Source organism: Orycteropus afer, unplaced genomic scaffold (genome assembly GCF_000298275.1).
Source record: "Orycteropus afer afer isolate SDZICR_OR568_19922 unplaced genomic scaffold, OryAfe1.0 scaffold00607, whole genome shotgun sequence".
Classification (NCBI taxonomy): Eukaryota; Metazoa; Chordata; class Mammalia; order Tubulidentata; family Orycteropodidae; genus Orycteropus; species Orycteropus afer.
The window spans coordinates 559781-580493 of NW_006922194.1; the positions used below are offsets into that span (position 1 = coordinate 559781).

Here is a 20713-nt window from a genome sequence, read left to right on the forward strand (position 1 = left end):
AATCTACTTGCGTAATGATACTGCCTCGGAAACCCAAGGAGGGGTCGCTATGAGTCGGGGCCGACTCGATGGCACATAACAACAACAACAACATATGTAATAAATGAATATATACAGTGTATATTCTTAACTACATATATGAGTTGTATTCTTATTCAATATTGTACTTAATATTGTTTCATTGTTTATTGTCATTACTGACATTTTAAAATGGATTATTTAAAAGTCATATTAGGAGAGAAGATTGCATAATCTTTATCAGCTTTGCAACTTCATTTGTATAGATTTGTTTCATTTCTTTACATATTTATATATTTTTTTAAGTAGGGAGAAAAGCTGAATGTGAAAGTATATGTCAATATTCATTATTTATTCTGAGGTGTAGTGCTATAGTGACATCTGTTGAATAAGTTTTGTAGTCCCTCATCTAGTTAATTCATGCTGCCATGTGACTCTGTAAGACCCCATCTGGACTGTGAAAAATGAACCACTCAGTAAGACAGGACTGCTCAGTCTCAACAGATGAAAACCAGCTGTTGCCAAGAACCAGTTTTTTAAACGTTTCTGACTGTAATTTCTAGATTCTGGTTGGATTTGTAGTTGTGTAACCTCAAACTCTACTTTAAGCACCATGGCATCCAAAGTGGATGAGAAGTTTGTTGAGTAGTTTTGTGAATTAAACTAGCAGATGCGTAAACTTCATAAATAGTAGCTATCATTATTATTTAAAAATGAACTATTGGCACAATGTAAAACCAAAAACATTGTTTTAATGTGAAATAGGTTAAGAAATTCATTCAGCTCATCTTGGTTCTATATCCCAGGAAATCTACTCCTAATGCTTCTTTTTTCCCTTTGAATTGGTATTGATAATTTTCTTTGAATATGTCTTAGACTTCATTTAGAAAGAAACTGTGTGATTCACAAGAGAGTTGCCTATTACCGTGCTTTAGAATAATAAATTGTACAAAGGCTAGAAGCTAAGTATGCTGTAGTGAATTACTTGGTATGGCCTTCTAGCCATGATCTTTGTTAACTCCCAGCTGATTACTGGGTTGTTGTTGTTGTTGTTATTTGCCGTCGAGTTGGCCCCGACTCATAGCGACCCCTCCTTGGGTTTCCAAGGCAGTTATCACTACGGAAGTAGGATTGCCCAAGAACTATGCAAATGTAAGGTACTTGTGACACACCAAGGGGATTGGATAGCTTGTTAGTAATGTAAATAAGGTGTATGGAATCCTAATGTGGGGATTGGTCAGTTTTATCATTTGGCCAGGCTTAAAATGAGCCCTCCCAGAGGCAGAAGTGGAAGATCTCAAACCATCAAGATCGGCAAGAGCCAAGAGTGGAGCATGTTCTTGGACCCAAGATCCTTACACAGAGACAAGGGTAGAGAGACCATGGAGCAGAGACAGTAGAATTGAGAGAGTGACACGAGACAGAGCAGCACACTTGACGGCCCATGGAGTAAGAAAACTGAATGTCATTGGGCAGGAGTCTTGCTGGAAAAGTGGAGTACACATAGCTGCCCTTATCCACAGAGCTAAAAGAGCTTTGTAACACTTGTCCCAGCAGGATAAAGGCCAGGCCTAGAGACCAACGGCTAAAGAGAGACCTGCTTGTGGGCATAGCAGAGGGAAGACCATCTTGATCAAAGAATTGTATCCTGAGTGTTCCTGAATCTGAATTATAACCTGTTCTTTCCCTAATAAACCCTATAAATATAAGTATTGTCTCTAAGTTCTGTGTGGCCATTGTAATGAATTATCAAACCCAGCAGAGAAATGGTGAGTGCCTTGGGAGGGATGGTTGGTGTCAGAACTGGTAAAAAGGTTGGAGGGTGATAGCACGTCTGACTTTCACCTCGTGGAATCAGCTGTGAGCTGATGGTGTTGATCCTTCCCTTTCCGCCTTGTGAAGTTAGAGTAGGTCAGAAGTTGCCGCCCCCATGCCCTGCTTGCACTGAGTGAATAGCTTAATTATTATTATGTTGTACAAAGGCCTACTTTACTTTTATATTTTGACTTTTTAACAGATGGCAAAATTTCAAATATTCTTTTATTAAAAATAATTCTGAATTATTTTATGATTTGGCACAAACTGTTCTTGCCATTACATATAGTGTGTGCATATGTGTACACACAGACACATATTCTAGCTACGCATTGATCTATATAGACATTTTTATTGATCTTGTCATAACAATGTATGATTCACAGTTAGGTGTCTCTGACCCCTCACTTGTGTAAAATAAAGGCACAGTTCCTCTACCAGTTGAATCTGTAGGGTCTGCTGCAATATATCCTCCAACAAAAGTACAGAGTCATGAAGAGCAGGTGAAGGATGATACTGGGACTTTAACTTTGGTTTGTCATATCACTGTTGTAGAAGGAATCATTCTTTGGTCACAGATTTAATGCCCACCAAGTAGATGTTAGAACTTAATATCTGATGTTGGCTTAATTTATCATGTTTCAGTAATATTAGAGTATTTGTCCCAGTGTTTGTCCTTTGGTTCCAGAAATACCAAACTCATAGCCATTGAGTTGATTCTGACTCATAGTGACCCCATTGGGTTTTCAAGGCTGTCAGTCTTCATAGAAGCAGACTGGCTCATACTTATTCCACAGAGTGGCTGGTGGGTTCAAATCACTGACCATTTTTGGTTAGCAGCCAGCTAAATACCTTAAGCACTACACCACTAGAGCTCCTTGTCCCTTAGTTAGAACTCATTGAATATCTGTTGAATGAGAATTTGCATTGTATCAAGTCTTTCCTTTCCATTCCATTGCACCACTAGAGTTCATACCTTTATTTCATGCACTACAGTAGAAACTTTCTAATTTGTGCCTATTCTCAGCCCTGTGCCACAGGCAGAAGTGGAAAAAAATTCCATAAACTTGTTAAAAATCAGGTTTCACTTTTTGAAAACCATATCTGTGAGACACACAGAGACACAATATTTTATGTACTGACTTGATCTTTTACCTTTGTCATTGGTGCTTTGTTTCTTCCATTTTGACTGTGTTTGCCTTTTCTTTTACTTTCCTATTGACAAGGCAGCTTTTAGGTACTGTCATCTATCTTCTCTGCTCCATAAAGGAAAACCATATACCTGTGGCAGGGGGAAGAAATGGTGAAGTAAAATGGCTGAAAGAAGATTTCAAGAGTGGCTTGAGAAGACAAAGCGAAGTATTATAATGCAATGTGCAAGAATTGGAGTTAGAAAACCAAAGGAGAAGAACACATTCAGCATTTCTCAAGCCAAAAGAACTGAAGAAAAAAATCAAGCCTTGAGTTGCAATATTGAAGGATTCTGTGGGCAAAATACTGAACGATGCATATAGGAAGCATCAAAAGATGGAAGGAATATACAGAGTCACTGTACTAAAATAAATTGGTCAGTTTTCAACCATTTTGGGTGTGGCATATGGTCAAGAACCAATGGTATTGAAGGGAGAAGTCTAAGCTTTACTGAAGGAATTGGCGAAAAACAAGGCTTCAGGGGTTGATGAAATACCCATTGAGATGTTTCAACAAATGGATGCAACTCTGGAAGTGCTCACTCATTTATGCTAAGAAATTTGAAAGTCAGGTACCTGGCCACCTGACTGGAAGAGATACATGCTTGTGCCCATTCCAATAAAAAGGTGATCCCACAGAAAGAGGAAATTATTGAACAATGTTATTGATAGCACATGTAAGTAAACTTTTGCTGAAAAAAATGGTTGCAACAGTACAGAGACAGGAAACTAACAGAGATTCAAGCCAGATTCAGAAGAGGATGTGGAATTAGGGATATTGTTGCTGATGTCAGATGAATCTTGGCTGAAAGCAAAGAATACCAGAAAGATGTTTACCTGTGTTTTATTGACTATGCAAAGGTAGATTATAACAAACTTGGATAAGATTGCAAAAAGTGGGAATTCCAGAACACTTACTGTGTTCATGAGGAACCTGTACATAGAACAAGAGGCAGTTGTTCAGACAGAACAAGGGGATACTGCATGGTTTAAAATCGGGAAAGGTATGCATCAGGGTTATATTCTTTCACCATACTTAGTCTGTAGTCTGTATACTGAGCAGATTATCTAAGAAACTGGACTATATGAAGAAGAATGTAGCATCAGATTTGGAGGAAGACTCAACAATTTGTGATATGCAGATAACACAGTGTTGCTTGCTGAAAGTGAAGAGTTGAAACACTGAAGAAAATCAAACACTGAAGCCTTCAGTATAGATTATACTTCAACATTAAAAAAAAAAAAAAAAAAAGCCTGACAACTGGGCCAATAAGTAACATTGCGAAAAAATGGAGAAAAGATTGCATTTGTTGAGGATTTCATTTTTTTTTTGGATCCACAATCAAACACTCATGGTAGCAGCAGTAAGGATATCAAAAGATGTATTATAGAGGCCAAATCTGCCACGAAGGATTTCTTTAAAGAGTTAAAGAGCAAAGATGTCACTTTGAAGTCTAAGGTGTACTGACCAAGCCATGTAATGCACATGAGATCTGGACAATGAATACGGAAGACTGCAGAAAAATTGGTGCTTTTGAATTGTGGTGTTGGTGAAAAATACTGAATATACCATGGACTACCAAAAGAATGAACAAATCTGTCTTGGTGGATGTACAGCTGGAATGCACCTTAGAAGCAAGAGTGGCCAGACTCTGACTCTCATACTTTGGTCATATTGTGAGATGGGACCAGTCCCTGGAGAAGGATATCATGCTTGCTAAAGTAGAGGGTCAGGATAAAAGAGGAAGACTCTCAACAAAACTGTTTTGACCTAGTGGCTGTGACAATGGGCTCAAGCATGGGAACAATTGTGAGGACGACACAGGACCAGGCAGTGTTTCTTTCTGTTGTACATAAAGTCTCTGTGAGTTACAACCAACTCAGCACCTGATAACAACATGTCAGATAGGAACATGAATGACATGTTCCTGAGTTGAGTCGGCACACTTTTATACTCAGTGTAGATGAGCATTTCCACCCTAGCATCACCAACCTGCTAACTAGAAAAATGTGTGGAAGATATAATTCATTGATGAGGCTTGTTTGCTGTCTCAGAGAATCTTTAGAGAAAGCCCTCAGTATTATATTGTGATGTTGCACATCTAAAATTCTACAAATAACTGTAGTGGGTAGTCTGAACTTATTACTACGTGTCACTGTTCTTAATTTATGAGAATACTATTTTTTTTTCCTGTTGAATCCTGTTGCATTCTTATGTATGCATGTAAAACCCATCTCTAGGCTATGTTTTTCTTGTAACAGCATATAGTAATAGTTTGAAATAATGGGTCTGGGATTGAATCTAACTACATTTTTGTGACTTTGAATAAATTTCTTCTCTGTAAATCTAAATTTTATTATGTAGAAAATAAAAGAATTTACAGCATGGGAGTAGATGAGAACTAAATGAGTTAGCACATAAAAACTACATAAGGCCCTTCACTTCCCTTTTGTCCTTGTGTATATTGTAGCATATCTCAACATAGTGTAAATCAATGAACTATCTGATCTACTTAAATTGTTTTAAGTGAGCTCTGGTGGCATAGTACCTAAGGCATTTGAGTGTTAACCAGAAGGCTAGCAGTTCAAACCCACTAGCCACTCCTTGGAAGGAAGACTGGGCAATCTATTTCCATAGAGATACTGTCTTGGAAACCCAAGGTGGGGTCACTATGAGCCGAAATTGACTCAATGGCAGTGAGTTTGGTTTGCTGTATATAGAAATACTCTGAAATTTCAGAATAATCCATCTGTTTTTCCAAAGTAAGCCATTCAGGTATTGTGCTTTTTTCAGTTGCAAATTAATGTAATTTGTACTATTGAAATATACTGGACTTCTAAATATTGACTATTGTCAAGATGTTTTTCAGGTAGAATTTTAAATTTTATTGTGAATTGTTGAAAGGTTATATGGATGAGCGTCTTGATTATGACAGTATTTAACTTTTGGTTTCATAATTGCTATAGAACAAGACTAAAGTTTATAAATATGGCTTCTCTAGTATTATTTTCAGTGTGATCTTAGGTAGAAGTTATGGTGCTTCAGACTTTTACTTTCAGTGTAGACATAAACTGCATCAGCTATTGAAACTTTCCCTCCAAGTATGGTCTTCCTTTGTTGCGGTATACTTGTTGTTGTTGTTGTATGCCGTCGAGTCAGCCCCGACTCATAGCGACCCCTCCTTGGGTTTCCGAGGCAGTATCACTACGGAAGTAGGATTGCCCAACCTTCCTTCCGAGGAGTGGCTGGTGGGTTTGAACCGCCAGCCTTCTGGTTAGCAGTCAAGTGCCCTAGGCACTATGCTACCAGAGCTCCTTGCGGTATACTAGTGTCCTTATTTAAACGGACTCAGCTTCTTGGGTCCTACCCCAAAGACACTGAATTAGAATCACTGGAGATGAAGTCCTTGGGAATCTGCCTATTTAAAAAGTAATTCATTTGAGCTTTATGCTTAACAATTATTCATAAATTTTTGTTGTACTTTGTCATATAAAAGCTAGGCAAGACTTATACTGTCATTGCCATGTACTTAGGCTACAATTCAGTTGTTTATTCATTCATTCAACAATTGAGCACCTGCTTCCATGCCAGACTCTGAATGATGTTGGGTGTACAGTGATGGTGACTCTAAGATTTCATCTTCACAAAGTTTATTATTTGGTGATAAAAACAGGCAACAAATTTAAAAGGATATTTACAAATAGTGATAAATGCTGTGAAGGAAACAGCAATGTGAAAGGGGATCTATACTGAATTGGCATTGCATCTAAGACCTAAAAGATGAATTAGCACATTAAAAAAATTTACTGCATCAGTTAGAAAGGGGATAGTAAGTCAACAGAATGGGACAGTCTTTTCATCTCTCCTTTATGTGGGTTTTTTGGTTTGTTTGTTTGTTTGTTTGTTAAACAAAAACTAAACGGAAGTAGATCTGAAGATACGAGGATTAGCTGGTCTTAATGGTGCTCCATCTGTCACATAGGTCAGCTAGAAGGGCAAGCCAATTAATAGTCATCTATACTAGCATGCCTGGTGGGCCACATTGCTCATTTATTGATGTTGGTGCCATTAAGTTGATTCTGACTCATACAGACCCTATGATGTGCAACAGAAGGGAGATACTACCTGGTCTTGTGCCATCCTCACAATCATTGCTACGTTTGAGCCTATTGTTGCAGCCACTCTGTCAGCCCATCTTGTCGACGGTCTTGCTCTTTTTCTCTGATTCTCTACTTTACCAGGCCTAATGTCCTTCTCCAGGGGCTAGTCCCATGTCCAAAGTACATGAGACAGAGTCACCATTCTCAGTTCTAAGGAGTGTTCTGGCTGTAGTAGTTCTTCTAAGACAGATTTGTTTGTTCTTCAGGCAGTCCATGGTATATTCAGTATTTTCCACCAACACCTTAATTCAAAGGCATCATTTCTTTAGTCTTCCTTTTCATTGTCTAGTTTTTGCATGCTTATGACGTAATTGGAAATACGATTGCTTGAGTCAGGAATATCTTATTTCTAAAAGTGACATCTTTGTTTTTAACACTTTACTAAGGTTTTTTGCAACAGATTTGCCCAATACAGTGTGTCACTTGATTTCTTGACTGCAGCTTCCATGGGTGTTGATTATGAATCCAAGTAAAATGAAGTCCTTGACTACTTCAGTATTTTCTCCATTTATCATGGTGTTGCTTATTGTTCCAGCTGTGAAGAATTGGACCTTTAGAAGATATTTTTGGAGCATGGAGCATTGCAGTGGAGGGCAGAGTTGAGACACCAGGAGCTGTGGGACAAGGGAAGGGCCTAAGTTCCCAGAGTAGCCCCTAGCTATCCTTTTCCTTCTTATACTCTCATGCCATTTCCACAGCAGAGTCACAGAGTCATCTCACGTCCTGCCACCACAGATCTTGGCCAGTCTTTGTCCTCATCCTTCTTTTCCAAAAATATTGCCTGGGGGCCCATAGTAAACGATTCATTTCTCCTGTGACTCCAAATACCTAACTAAAACAAAAAACAAAGAGTTATGAAATTAATTGTGCTACATTCACTGCATTATGGTCTATTTCATTTTACTTTTTAAAAATGCTAGTTAAAACCTACCAATTGTTTTCCCAACCTGCTAATGAGTTATAACTCACAGTTCTTCTAAAATATGCTAATTGAAATACCTCATTCTGGCATTTAAGATGCTTCATAATTTGTATTTTTTCCCAACCTGGTTTGTTTTTTTTTTAATACTATTTTGCTAAATAAAAACGCTTCTCAAATAAGTTTCAGTTAACTTCCTGTTCTTTGAGCTAACCAAGATCATTATGTCTCCTAGTATCTGGAATGCAGTTTTCTCACCTCTAATTTTTCTGTTTAGGTCATATTTAATTTTAATGCCCCCATTCCCTGAATTCCTGTCAAATGGATTCTGACTCATAGTGATCCCATGTGACAGAGTAGTATTGCCCCCATGGGGTTTCCAAGGCTGTAATCTTCATAGAAGCAGACTGTTGTATTTTTCTTTTTTGGAATGACTGGTGACACAGTGGCTAAAGCTCTCGGCTGCCAACCAAAATGTTAGCAATCTGAACCCACCAGTCACTCTAGCTAAACAAATGCTTATCAGTCTGCTTCCATAGAGATTTAGCCTTGGAAACCCTATGGAACAATTCTACTCTGTCCTGTAGGGTTCCTATGAGGAGGAATCAACTAGATGAGAGTAGTTTGGTTTGGCTTTTTCCTGAATAGGCTGGAATGTCTTCTACTTAACTGTCATTTGGCACTTAAGCCTTATATTTATTTGTAAATTATGTAAAAACTTTGATCCAGATAGCATTTAATCTTATACCACCTGATAATTATCAGTTAAATGGTATTCTTTATCTTGTTTCTCCTTTATGATTGAAAGCTTTTCAAGCCAAGGACTGTATTTGTTTCTTCTTTCTGCTCAGTTGTGCTAAACACATTATAGACAATTTTTAAGTTGCTTGGTAAATCATAGGTTAGGTGTTTGATAATTTCTTTTCCTTAGTAAGTGCTTATTGCCTACCCATTTGAAACAGAAGAAAGTATTCCTATAATAGAAGTATTTCTACTGGGAAGGAGGTGAAACTAGTAAAGCATGATGTATTACTGTGAATCTGTAGATTCAATGCAGGGTATTTCTTACCATTGTGAGCTTGTTTGAGAAAGGGAACAAAGCAGTAATCATCTTCATTTTATATTCAGCCATATCAGTGGGAACAAAATTGGCTGGGAGAAGACAGGAAGCCACTCAGAACCTCAAGCACACGGAGACCCAGGAGACCAAACAAAGGTAGCAAAGTGTATGCCTTTTATTCTTTAATTTTTAGTTCTGAATTTTTAAGTCTTTAGTGTTAGTGATTGATTTTAAAAAATTGTCTAAAGATGTTATTAGTATATAAAAACTTACAAAGTGGATGAGTATGGAAGGATCTCTTCCTCCTGTTTCCGTCAGAACTGAGCTGCCTTGTGGAAAATCCGGGTTTAAGTCCTTCCTCTGTCGTCTGCTAGCTTCATAATCTTTGACAAGGAACTTAAAACCTTCCTGATCTGTTTCTTGTAGCATTTCTGTGAAGCTAAGTAAGAAGGCATCTGGGATGTACATATTAAAATGAAAATGAATTGCATTCCACCCTTCCCCACTTTTCACCTCATACCTATTAGTAGTCTCCTCTGAGTTGTGAAACTATACCAGTTACACTTGACCAGTAATAATGAGCAGGTCACAGGCTTGTTGGAAGAAGGTTGGTTTATATACAAGGTGGCTGAATAGCAAAACTTCTTTTTATAATTTTTAAATAGTCTTAACTATTGAATCCTGTACATAAACAACAAAAATGCTTTGTGGATATTTATTATTTGTGAAGCACTTTCCAAGATATTTTCATAATACATTACATATATACTTATGGGGAATGGAGAGTATTGAAAACACTAATGAATTATCCCATGAATTAGTTTCTTAAGACTAATTTTGGCACTTTGTGTGTTTTTTTTTGTTGTACATTTATTATGTTATTGTTAAGAATATACACAGCAAAACATACAACATTTTAACAGTTTGTACATGTACTGTTTAGTGACACTGATATTCTTTAAGTTGTACAGCTATTCTTATCCTTCTTTTCTGCGTTGTTCCTCCCCCTTAACATAAATTCACTGCCCCCTAAAGTTGCTATCTAATCTTTCAGGTTTCTGTAGTCAATTTGATCCCATATAGATAGTTCTTAAAAGAGCTTAATGCTTAAGGCAGAAATTTTTACTAGTTTAGCTAAAACTATTGTTTGGTTTTAAGATTTCAGAGGGGTTGTCTTTGGTTTAAGGTTTAAAGTTATCTCAGGGCAGTAGTTGGAGAGGTTCAACCATCCTTAAAGGCTTCACATGGCATTCAGTGTTTTCAAAGATAAAATTAAGCATTTAATTACATAGTATTGGAAAGAAGACATTATGTTTCAAAATAGAAAAATGTCAGTGTTTAGGATAGCATTAAATCAAGCAGTAGCAATTATTCCTAACATTTTTTTTTTTCTCAGAAAAATGTCTATTACACAAACAAATTGCTCTGGGGAAGCAATTCAAAGTACTTTAAAGTTTATAGAGAACAAACCAATTTCTGTTCTTTCTACTCCTTTCCTCAATTCTACATCATAATAACCAATCATTAGGATAATATCTTGGTGTCTAAACACTTTTCTGTTCATACAATATACATATATTCACTATCTGGTAGTAGCAGAAACCATTCTAAGCATGTAAAACAGAGGAATTGGTATCTCAAAGGTGTTGGATGAGCTGAGAGCTAAATAGGACAGTGAGGGTTGGCAGAAAACCACTTTCATCTCTAGAGTGGAAGGCCATAGCGAGGAAATGGAATCATCTGAGCTTTTGGGTGAGGGTCACCCACCAGAAGCTGAAACTAAGTGTTGGAGGGGAGGGATTTGGGCTGGAGCTGTGGAAGAAATGTAGCTATTTCCAGAGACTGAGTTTTTCAGGCTCTCACCAGTTCCTGCCAGGGTTGCCCAGCCCAGAGACAGAGCCTGTAGGGCTAGCTCCTCCCTTGCCCCTCCTACAACAAAAGGGCTAGGCGTAGGTCTGGAGTAAACAAACTGGGCCAGCAGGCTATTACAGAGGATCACATAAGTATTATGTGGCATACCAAACCAAAACCAAACTCACTGCCATCAAGTTGACTCCATCTCATAGCAACCCTTCCTTGGGTTTCTGAGGCAGTATTTCTACAGAAGTAGGTTGCCCAGTCTTCCTTCTGAGGAGTGGCCTCACCCACTTCTGGTTAGCACTCAAATGCATTAGGTACTACACCACCAGAGCTCCCTTGTTGAATGTAAAATGGTGGTCTCTATATGTAAGGTCCTAAGCTAAACACTAGGAGCTCTGGTAGAGTAGTGCCTAAGGCACTTGACTGCTAGCCAGAAGGCTGGCGTTCCAAACCCACCAGCCACTCCTTGGAAGGAAGGTTGGGCAATCTATTTCTGTAGTAATACTGCCTTGGAAACCCAAGGAGGGGTCGCTCTGAGTCGGATCTGACTCAGCGGCACATAACGACAACAACAACAAGCTAGACGCTCTGGAATGTTTGTTAGTGAGAGGGATTGAATCTGAGATCTCTTATCTCTCCTTGGTAAAATTCTGTTAATCTGAATAATTTATTGCTTATTCTCCTTCACCCCTTGCACAACATCAGTACCTATCTTGCTGCTCTGAAATTGTTTTCATTAGACAGTATTCATCTTCATTTTCTCCATATCTGGCCTTGGTAGGTACCTTTAATACATGTTAAAATGAATAAAGTGAATTTTTTTTTTCTCTGTTATCGTTTGTTCTGTAGGCAGAAGGTTCGTCCACTGCCTCTTCAGGAAGCCAGATAGCTGAAGGAAAAGGGAGCCAAATTGGCACCGTACAACCAATTCCCTGCCTTCTGTCCATGCCCACCAGGAACCACATGGATATTACCACACCTCCATTACCCCCTGTTGCACCTGAAGTATTGAGAGTGGCAGAACACAGGCACAAGAAGGGGCTAATGTATCCCTATATCTTTCATATCCTAACAAAGGTATTGTCAAAGGGGTTATTTATTATTACTGCCCATTGGTATAGTTTGGTCCATTAGTTTTCAGGGGATGATTCCTATGGGTATATTTTCCTCTTGATGTTTTTTGAAATGTTTCTCTGTTTTCTGAACTATTTGAAACAAAGTTTATTTTCCCTTTCAGAATATTGAGCTAAATCTGAAATAACCTGTAAATACAATTTTTAAAAAAAAAACTTATGGTCTCACTTTTCAATTTCATATAAATATTCATGAAACTTCTAATTTAATAATGATATATCACCTTATTTTAAGACTATCAGTTTTATTCTTTTTATTTCAAGTTTTCTTACACCGTATTTGCTGCATGGTGTCAGGTTACATTCTGATGCCATATACATTATCTCATTTCTTTTTCATTTGGCCTTAGAAAATAATGTCTCCCCTTTTGAATGGCTAATAGTATTTCATGTGTTTTGACTTGTTCATCTACCTCACCTACAGTGCAGTTTTTATAGTACTTAGTAGCAAAAAATGGAATACAGAATTTTGTGATGTGCATAGTCAAAAAATACAATTAACTTTTCGCAGAGTGACATGAGTTTCACTTTATTAGTGCCTTACCAAATGTATGACTAAATATATGAATACAGTGTGGCAGTGTTTTTGAATCTTGGATCTTGAATATATCTGTTGTTGTTATATGCCGTCGAGTCGGCCCCGACTCATAGCGACCCCTCCTTGGGTTTCCGAGGCAATCACTACGGTAGTATATCTATATATATTTAAATATGCTCAATTATTATTTGTAATTATTTGTAGTCTTTATGATAGTATTTATAATCATAGACCCATAATTTTAAAAGTTACCTTAGTCACCAGATATCTCATGCGGTCAATTTTCAATTGATTTATTAGAACCATGTATTATTAACATGTTTTCATCAGTATCCATGCCAACATATATAATTAGACTTTTTTCTTTTTATTTCCTGTAATTTGTCTGTGGTTTGTAAAGTGCAGCCAAATGCATTAGGCACTTCTGTTCTACAGAACTCTATAGGTGACTTCTTTGAGTGATCATTGGCTATTCTAAATGTTACTTACTTTTATAAATAAAAGGAAATGAAGAATGGTTAAACCAGTATTATCTACTCAGGTCCTTTAACTAACTTTTTCAATTATAAATGCCTCCAATTTATATATTATTCGATATGGGTGTAAGCATGTGCAGTATCACTTTTCAGATTATGATTATAAGGTAAACATTTTATTTTTCAGGTTCAACATAAATTATAAAGGGTAAGTGAAGTTATTGTTGCAGGTAAAGGATTTTACTAAGTTTAAAGGGGCTAAAATTTGGGGAAGATAGCTTTCAAAAGCACATCTAAAGAGATTGCAAAGTTTTCCTGTTGGGATTGTCAGGTCCCCTGGACTCACATTACTTATCTCAAGTGATCAATTACATGCCATATACACACTGACTGTATCTTTCTGGACAGTTGATTAAATCAGTATAGATAAATCAATATGGGTGATACAAAATTGTATGAAGTATACTGTTTCCTATAACTATGTAACTGTTTTTAAATTGACCAGGCTGTGACATTTGCAGTGAGATGAAGCTTCGTGGGAATTTAGAAAATTATCAAAAGATCATAATATTAAAAACATAAATATTCCTGATTGAGAATTTTAGAGCACATGTAGCTATTAGATGAATGAAAATGAAAGCACTTGGGCTATCAAGTCAATGATCTCTTAGTTCTTTTAGGCAGATCATTTTTAATATGTAGTAATACTTTGGTTTTGGTAATACTTTATGAAAGAGAATTTGACCATTTCATTTTCAGAATACTCAAGTGAATAGGCCATTGAAAATTACGAATTTTATTACATGTGACTATCTTGACTCTACAAATAAAATTTGCAGGTTCTTACCTTACTCTATTTGTTGTCTGATACCTTTCTAGGTTGTTTCAAAGATTGGAATCATCTACATGTTTTCTTTTGTTCTCAGTTTTGGATTGAAAATAAAATAATGTAGGTTTTATTTTATTGCTTGAGCTTATATTTTGACTGCAGCCTACCAAATGATGAATTGGATTAGAATTACAGTGTTAATGAGTGGAGATAATACAGTATATTTCTGTGAGTTTATTGTAAATGCAACATGAAAAATATGCAATATTGTTCTGCTTTCTTCCATGCAAAGGGTGAAATCAAAATTGCTGTTTCTATTGAAGATGAAGCCAACAAAGACCTGCCTCCTGCCGCCCTGCTCTATAGGCCAGTTCGTCAGTATGTTTACGGAGTCCTGTTTAGTTTGGCAGAAAGCAGAAAGAAAACTGAGAGACTTGCTTTTAGAAAGAACAGACTTCCTCCAGAATGTATGTACTGTAAAAATCCATTGTTTGTTTTCTTCAGTACCTCATAATCTCTTGTGCATTTTCTAAAGCTTTAGAAGAATCATTACTGAGTTAACCCTGAATGCCTCCTGTGTAAAGAAGCTGGGACTTTCATCATGGGCAAGAGGGCCAGAGTCGAGGTGTTTAGAAAAGGAGGACCAGTCACAGATTTGTTTTTCCTCCGTAGTGTTCCAATAATGATACTTATTCAGTTAAATAATAAAATAGTAGATTTATCCTTTAAGCAACGTTGATCTGAAAGCTGTCTTGATGATTGCCATCACTTTCTGTAATTAACACACCTTCATAACAGGCACACATGCAATTTCTATACTCTCATTTTTATGAGGTGCACATCTGCTCTCTGGAAGTCCAGTGTTCTTGAGGAAAGGTGTTACTCATTCTCTGGTGGACTGTTTCTGTGCTATTGGAGTGCCACTGTACACAGCTCAGCAGCTATAAACAACTGCCATGTGATTTTAGTGTATCATCATAAAAGTGTACTAATATGCCTCAGAGTCCTTGTAAATTTAATGGACAGTTCCAACTGATTAACTTTTGAGATTGAGGGTGACAGTGGGAAATATGCAAAGTGTTGCTTGAAATGTGGTAAAAGTTGAGGTCAAACACATTTTCCATCTTGTGATGTACTATTTTGGCAGGAGGATGGAATGCCTTTCTATTCTAGGTCATTTTATCTACTAACATAAGAAATGTAAAAAGTCAGCGTATGTTTAGTAGAAAATAGAAGTTTACCAGAGCTAAAATAGAACATTTTGAATTGTAGAAATTGTAAATTACCAAATCATTTTTTAAACTAAAACTATTTAGTCTGTTACAGATTATATAGCAAAAGATCTACCAAATTTGTGGTATGTCACTGCAGTTCTTAGATGAATGATACTCATTTTCAGTCAGAGAGCAAGTATGCATTTCTTCACTTTGTAATTTTGAAACTAGAGATTCTAGCAATTCTAAAAGTTAAGTACAGTAGATTCTTAAATTTTCTGTATGATTGTAACATAGTTAAGTGCTCCAATTCCTTTTGCTTACCATGGCAAAATTGTGACTCTGTAACATTTTAAAATTAAGTATCTGTCACTACCCTTAACTGAAGATGGTTGTACTGTGATTGTTGAGTTATGTGGTTGTAGTTGGAAAAAAAAAAAAGATATTGTTTATTCCATAGGGCTTCATATAATTGATCCTTTTATTTCCTTGAAGCCTGGAGATAACATTTAAAGCACATAATATTGTAATTCTTTTCAAAGGTCCATTGTATTCTTTATATATATACATACACCACATATGCATACACACACACACACACACACATATCCTGATTCTTTTCTCACATTGTGTGATTCTTTTGCTTAAAAAGAATGTCATTTCTTAATCTTGCACCTGGTTGGGTTTCCCATGTGGCATGCCTCAGCACTGCTGGTCGCTGAAGCTGTGATTTGCTACTCTAAGCTATTCTAATCTCCTACATGCCCTGATGTCACCGCCAGGCCTCCTCCTATTTAGTGTGGTTCTCTATTTCTGGATTTTACTGGTATTACTCATGTTTCTCGGATACTGAACCTAGCAGGATGCCATGGAAATCCGTCTCCTATAATGTCAGGATACATCTCAGCCATGTTCATCCTTTGTATGATAGTACTGCCTGGCTCTTGCAGTGAAAGGCTATTCTTCTTAGTTTGTTTATATGTTCTAAAAAATATAGTTACCTTTATGCAACAGACTCTTTAAGAAATTTTTAGTGATCTAACGTGGAAAACATCAGGTGAATTCTTAGACTGGCTTCCCTTTATTTTGCTCACAGCTTTATGAAAGTACAGATTAAAATATGGCTAAGTGTATTCTAGAGTCTCTGTATCTGTGCTTCCCACAGCAGAAGGTATTGGGTTGTCCCTTGGAATCAGATGAGATTGCCCCTGCCACTGCTGCCCCCCAACCCCCATTTCAGGAAGTTCTTCATCATAGGTATCAGGCATTGTCATAAAAATGATTACTGTAAGAGTCTTGATCTCTTGTGCTCTTCCACTGTTTCGCAGTTTTAAAACATTAATTATCCCATGTTGAAATCTCCAAAATCATTCTAGAGTACATTGGCACTGATTTTGTACCTAGCTTGTACCAGACATTATGATAAGCCTGGGAGAGGCCATTCTCTTACAGATCATAGGGAAAACAAAACACTGGAAAGGTATTCAGTTAAGTGGACCAGCATCTCCTGAGTATAAGGCGCAAGAAAGAATTACTTCTTTGAAGAAAGGCAAATGGTTCTGCAGGTCTGAAGTACATAGCCTGAGGAGTCGGGCCCTGGGAGGTAGGCAAAGGTATAGGGAGTTTTTTTAAGTCTATCATTATAACTGTTTTAAGCAGTGAAATGATAAGGTCAGATTTGCCATTTAGAGACCAACTCCAGCTGGGGATGGAAGCCATGGGAATGGTGTCATCTAGGGAAGAAAAGAGAAGGATTGGTGAAGTCTAAGATAAACTCACACAGGCCATACTACAGATGGTGATGTCATTCACCACAATACAAAACTTAGAAAAATGAACTAGTGTTAGGTAGAATTAAGATGCTTCCTGGGCAGTTAGAAATGAAACAATGGGTAACAGACACTACCGACCAGGCAGTGAAGGAAGGGACTTGGGAGGCTGTTGTTAGGTATTGGGGACTGAAGTCTTAAGTTCCAGGAAGTTGAAAAGCAAAATGGGATAGGAGGTGCAGGGAATACAAAAGGGGTGGAGAAGGCAGTGTGTACAAAGTATTTTCAGATTGCTGAAGTGTGTAGGAGGACAGCTTCCTAGAGAACATTCAGCAGAAAGTATTTCCTTCCCTTTCCCCTTCCCGCTTCTCTCCTTCCTTTCATTCTCCCTTCTTTTCCCTCTTTATCTCCTTCTTTCTTCCTTCCCCCTCTTTTGGGTTGGGTGACTGAATAGTCTGGTTAATGTGTTATTCTTTGGGCAAATGGGAAGGAGTGAGAAGAGGTATGGTGAATTTATCAGAATAGGAAAATTTTATAAAGACGTTAATAGAGTTAGGTAAGATGGAAGAAAAGAGCAGATGTTTTAGGACCGCTTTTCTTGGTGAAGGCACATTCAGAATAATTGGGGAAGTAAAGATAAGCTACAGGTTTGGTCTGAGAAAGAGAGCCAACTAGTAATGAGAAAAGCATCAGATCCTAACTGATCTGATCCTAACTGTGTCTGGATCTTAACGAATTGACAATAGGAGGTTTTTTTTTCCAACTGTGGAGAAGGAACTAGTGCTGTAATTTTTCCCAAATGTAGTTTAAACTTTTTCAGCAGTAAAACAACATTTTTAAAAGTGAGTTCATAAACATTTAAGTCTATTATTGTATGTATTGCTCTCTTAAATGAGTGTCAAGCATGTATTAAAAATGAATGAATAATTTATATAGGTACATGGTACATGGCTTTGTTAGATAAAAAGATTTGAAGTTTGGTGTTTTAGGAAAGTAAATTGTATTTGTGTGAGTGCACTCATAATAAATGCTGAAGTTTTTTTTTTTTAAAAAGTCAGTGCAAACAGTCTTTTTCTGTTCAGGTTATTTATGAAATTGAGTTTTTACTTTTGTAGGCAAGGAGGAACCATTGGTGAGAGTTAAGAACATCTGGACTGAACTGAAACAAATCCTTTGAATTGGAAAAAAAAGGTGGATTCAGATGACCATTACTTAGGAAGAATTTAATTAAGCCTCTGGAATTTAAATATTTATCTAGAAAAATGTATTATTAATGTGCTTATTACAAATAAAATTTTACCTGTGTTGGAAAATATGTATAAATTTGATATCTTAGTTTAAAAGTTGAGAGACTAGTTAATACTAGTTAATATATAGTTTTTAAGTCATTAATACATTTCCATTGATTGTCACTCTGATTGCAACACCACCTCTCCACAAAGAAGATTGCTGTCCTGTAAATCTTTTGTGAATGTTGAGCCTGAATGCTCTCTACTTGCTGAAAACACAGCTTGTGTGAGAAATTAGTATGTGATATACTATCTGGTCTTACAACTCTTACTAACAGTGCATGTGTTAAAATTATTCCTGTTTATGAAAATAGGAACTTTAATTATAACCTATTTATTAAATTTCAGCTAAGTACAGAATCTCCTCATGTCATTGACTTAATTTCTATATTAGCGTTCTCCAGAGAAATAGAGTCAACAAGAAGTGTGGGTGTATCTGTGTGCATACGTGCACAAGTATATGGTTGATTTTGATTTTAAGGAATTGGCTCATGTGATTGAAGGTGCTGGCAAGTTCCAAATCCTTAGGACAGGCAGGCTGAAAACTCCAGCAAGTTACCTATTTTAGTCCTGAGGCAGAATCCTTGTCTATTCAGCAACTCCAGTTTTTGCTATTAAACCCTTTAACTGATTGTAAATGTTAATCATCTAAAAATACCTTTGGAGTCCTACACCACACTTGGACACAGTGCTTTTATAAGAGTCCCTGTTATGGATTGAATTGTGTCCCCAAAAAATATGTGTTGTAAATCCTAACCCCCTATACCTGTGGTTATAATCCAATTTGGGAATGGGCATCCTTTGTCATGTAAATGAAGTATTAATGTAGGATGTGTTTTGAGTTAATCTTTTGACATGTAAGAGGAGCAGGGTAAGAGTAGAGATGGAAGAAGATAGATGCCATGCCACTTGAAGATCACCAAGGAGCAAAGGAGTAGAAGCTTAAAGAAACAGAGACTTTCCCTCAGAGTTAACAAGAGAAACCCTTTCCCTAGAGCCAGTGCCATGATCCCATACTTCTGGCCTTTTAAACTGGAAAAATAAATTTGTTTGTTAAAGCAGAATAAATGAATAAATAAATAAGTATTTTTTAAAAAATGCCTTTAGAGCAACATCTAGACTAGTGCTTGACCAAAACACTAGGCCTCTTGGCCTGGCCAAGTTGACAAAAGAAGCAAATCATCACAATTTTCATTACTTAAAGTATTCATTCATACATGTTTTTAGTATTATTAAGGAGATGATAGTGTAGCTTCCTTAGGTTTGAGACGAGTACAGTGAATCACTGCTCTAATTCATTTAAGTGGGAAATGGGGATGTCTCATCAGGCTGAACCAAAGTCAGTCTGAAAATACTTCTCAAGATTTCTTGGTTGGCAAGATTTGAAACATGAATGTGTTTAAATCTTGTTCATGTATGTTGTCGTAGGAGTCAATTACTAACCTATGACCACTTTTAGATCATGTGAAAGATACGCAGATTAAATTGTATAATTGGTGAGAGGTCATAAATCACATAAAAATATACTGTAATGTCAGTACTTTTGTGATAAATGTTCCTGAAATACCCCAGGGGAGCTCTGTTAGTGTAGTGCCTAAGGTGCTTGACTGCTAACCAAAAGGCTGGTGGTTCAAACCCACCAGCCACTCCTCTGAAGGAGAGTTGGGCGATCTGCTTCCATGGTGATACCACCACGGAAACCCAAGGAGGAGTCACTATGAGTTGGTTCCGACTTGATGGCACATAACAACAACAACAACAAAATACCCCAGTGGCTTTGTGATCAACATCTGATAACTAAAACCTCTTTATATGGACTCCAAAATGAGCCCATCTGCTTAAGTAGATAATATAGCTATTTCTGAATTTTATTAATCTAAAATGGCTTCAGAAATAAGGTCATTTTATGTATGCAAATGTTATGTTCCTGTTAATGGTCACTGTAACCAAAACGAATTTCCTGAGACAGCTTTGTAATCAGATAGGGCAGATGGAAGTCTACAGGGTCATTTTAAAAATATTTAACTCTTACTTGGTTTAAGACATTTACTCTTTGGAAGTTCAGTCTGTTTCTTAGTTAAGGCATATGATAAAGTGCTCATAATTTTTTATTTAATATGACTTACCAAAGTTTCTCTTTTCAAGTCATTATATGATTGAAGTAGAATATCTGGAATCAGATCATAAAAAAATTTCCAGCCTTTTGAAAGTCATATTGAATTTCATGCTTGCAGTGTATTTTCTCTTCCTCTGTGTCTGTCTATCCCTAGGTTCTGTAATTTTGCTTTTAAAAAAATTCATCAGCATATTTATTATTACAGTATGCCACTGAAAGTCACTGGTGTGGAATTCTAAACCTTATCAATAGGGCAAGCTGAGGAGAATAGTTTATATTCAAGTATAAGAAGATTCATGTATGTGGGGTGGATAATTGCTGAGACA

The 20713-nt window shown here is 36.9% G+C and overlaps 1 protein-coding gene across 1 annotated transcript in view; it reads left to right on the plus strand.

Annotated features, from left to right (window-relative positions):
* FAM120A (family with sequence similarity 120A) overlaps window positions 1-20713 on the plus strand; it is a 201842-nt gene that overhangs the window by 119435 nt on the left and 61694 nt on the right. Inside the window, exons 9-11 of the mRNA XM_007956323.1 lie at window positions 9232-9319; window positions 11873-12100; window positions 14292-14466. Of these exons, the coding sequence (XP_007954514.1) occupies window positions 9232-9319; window positions 11873-12100; window positions 14292-14466 (491 nt within the window). The remainder of the gene's footprint in view (window positions 1-9231; window positions 9320-11872; window positions 12101-14291; window positions 14467-20713) is intronic.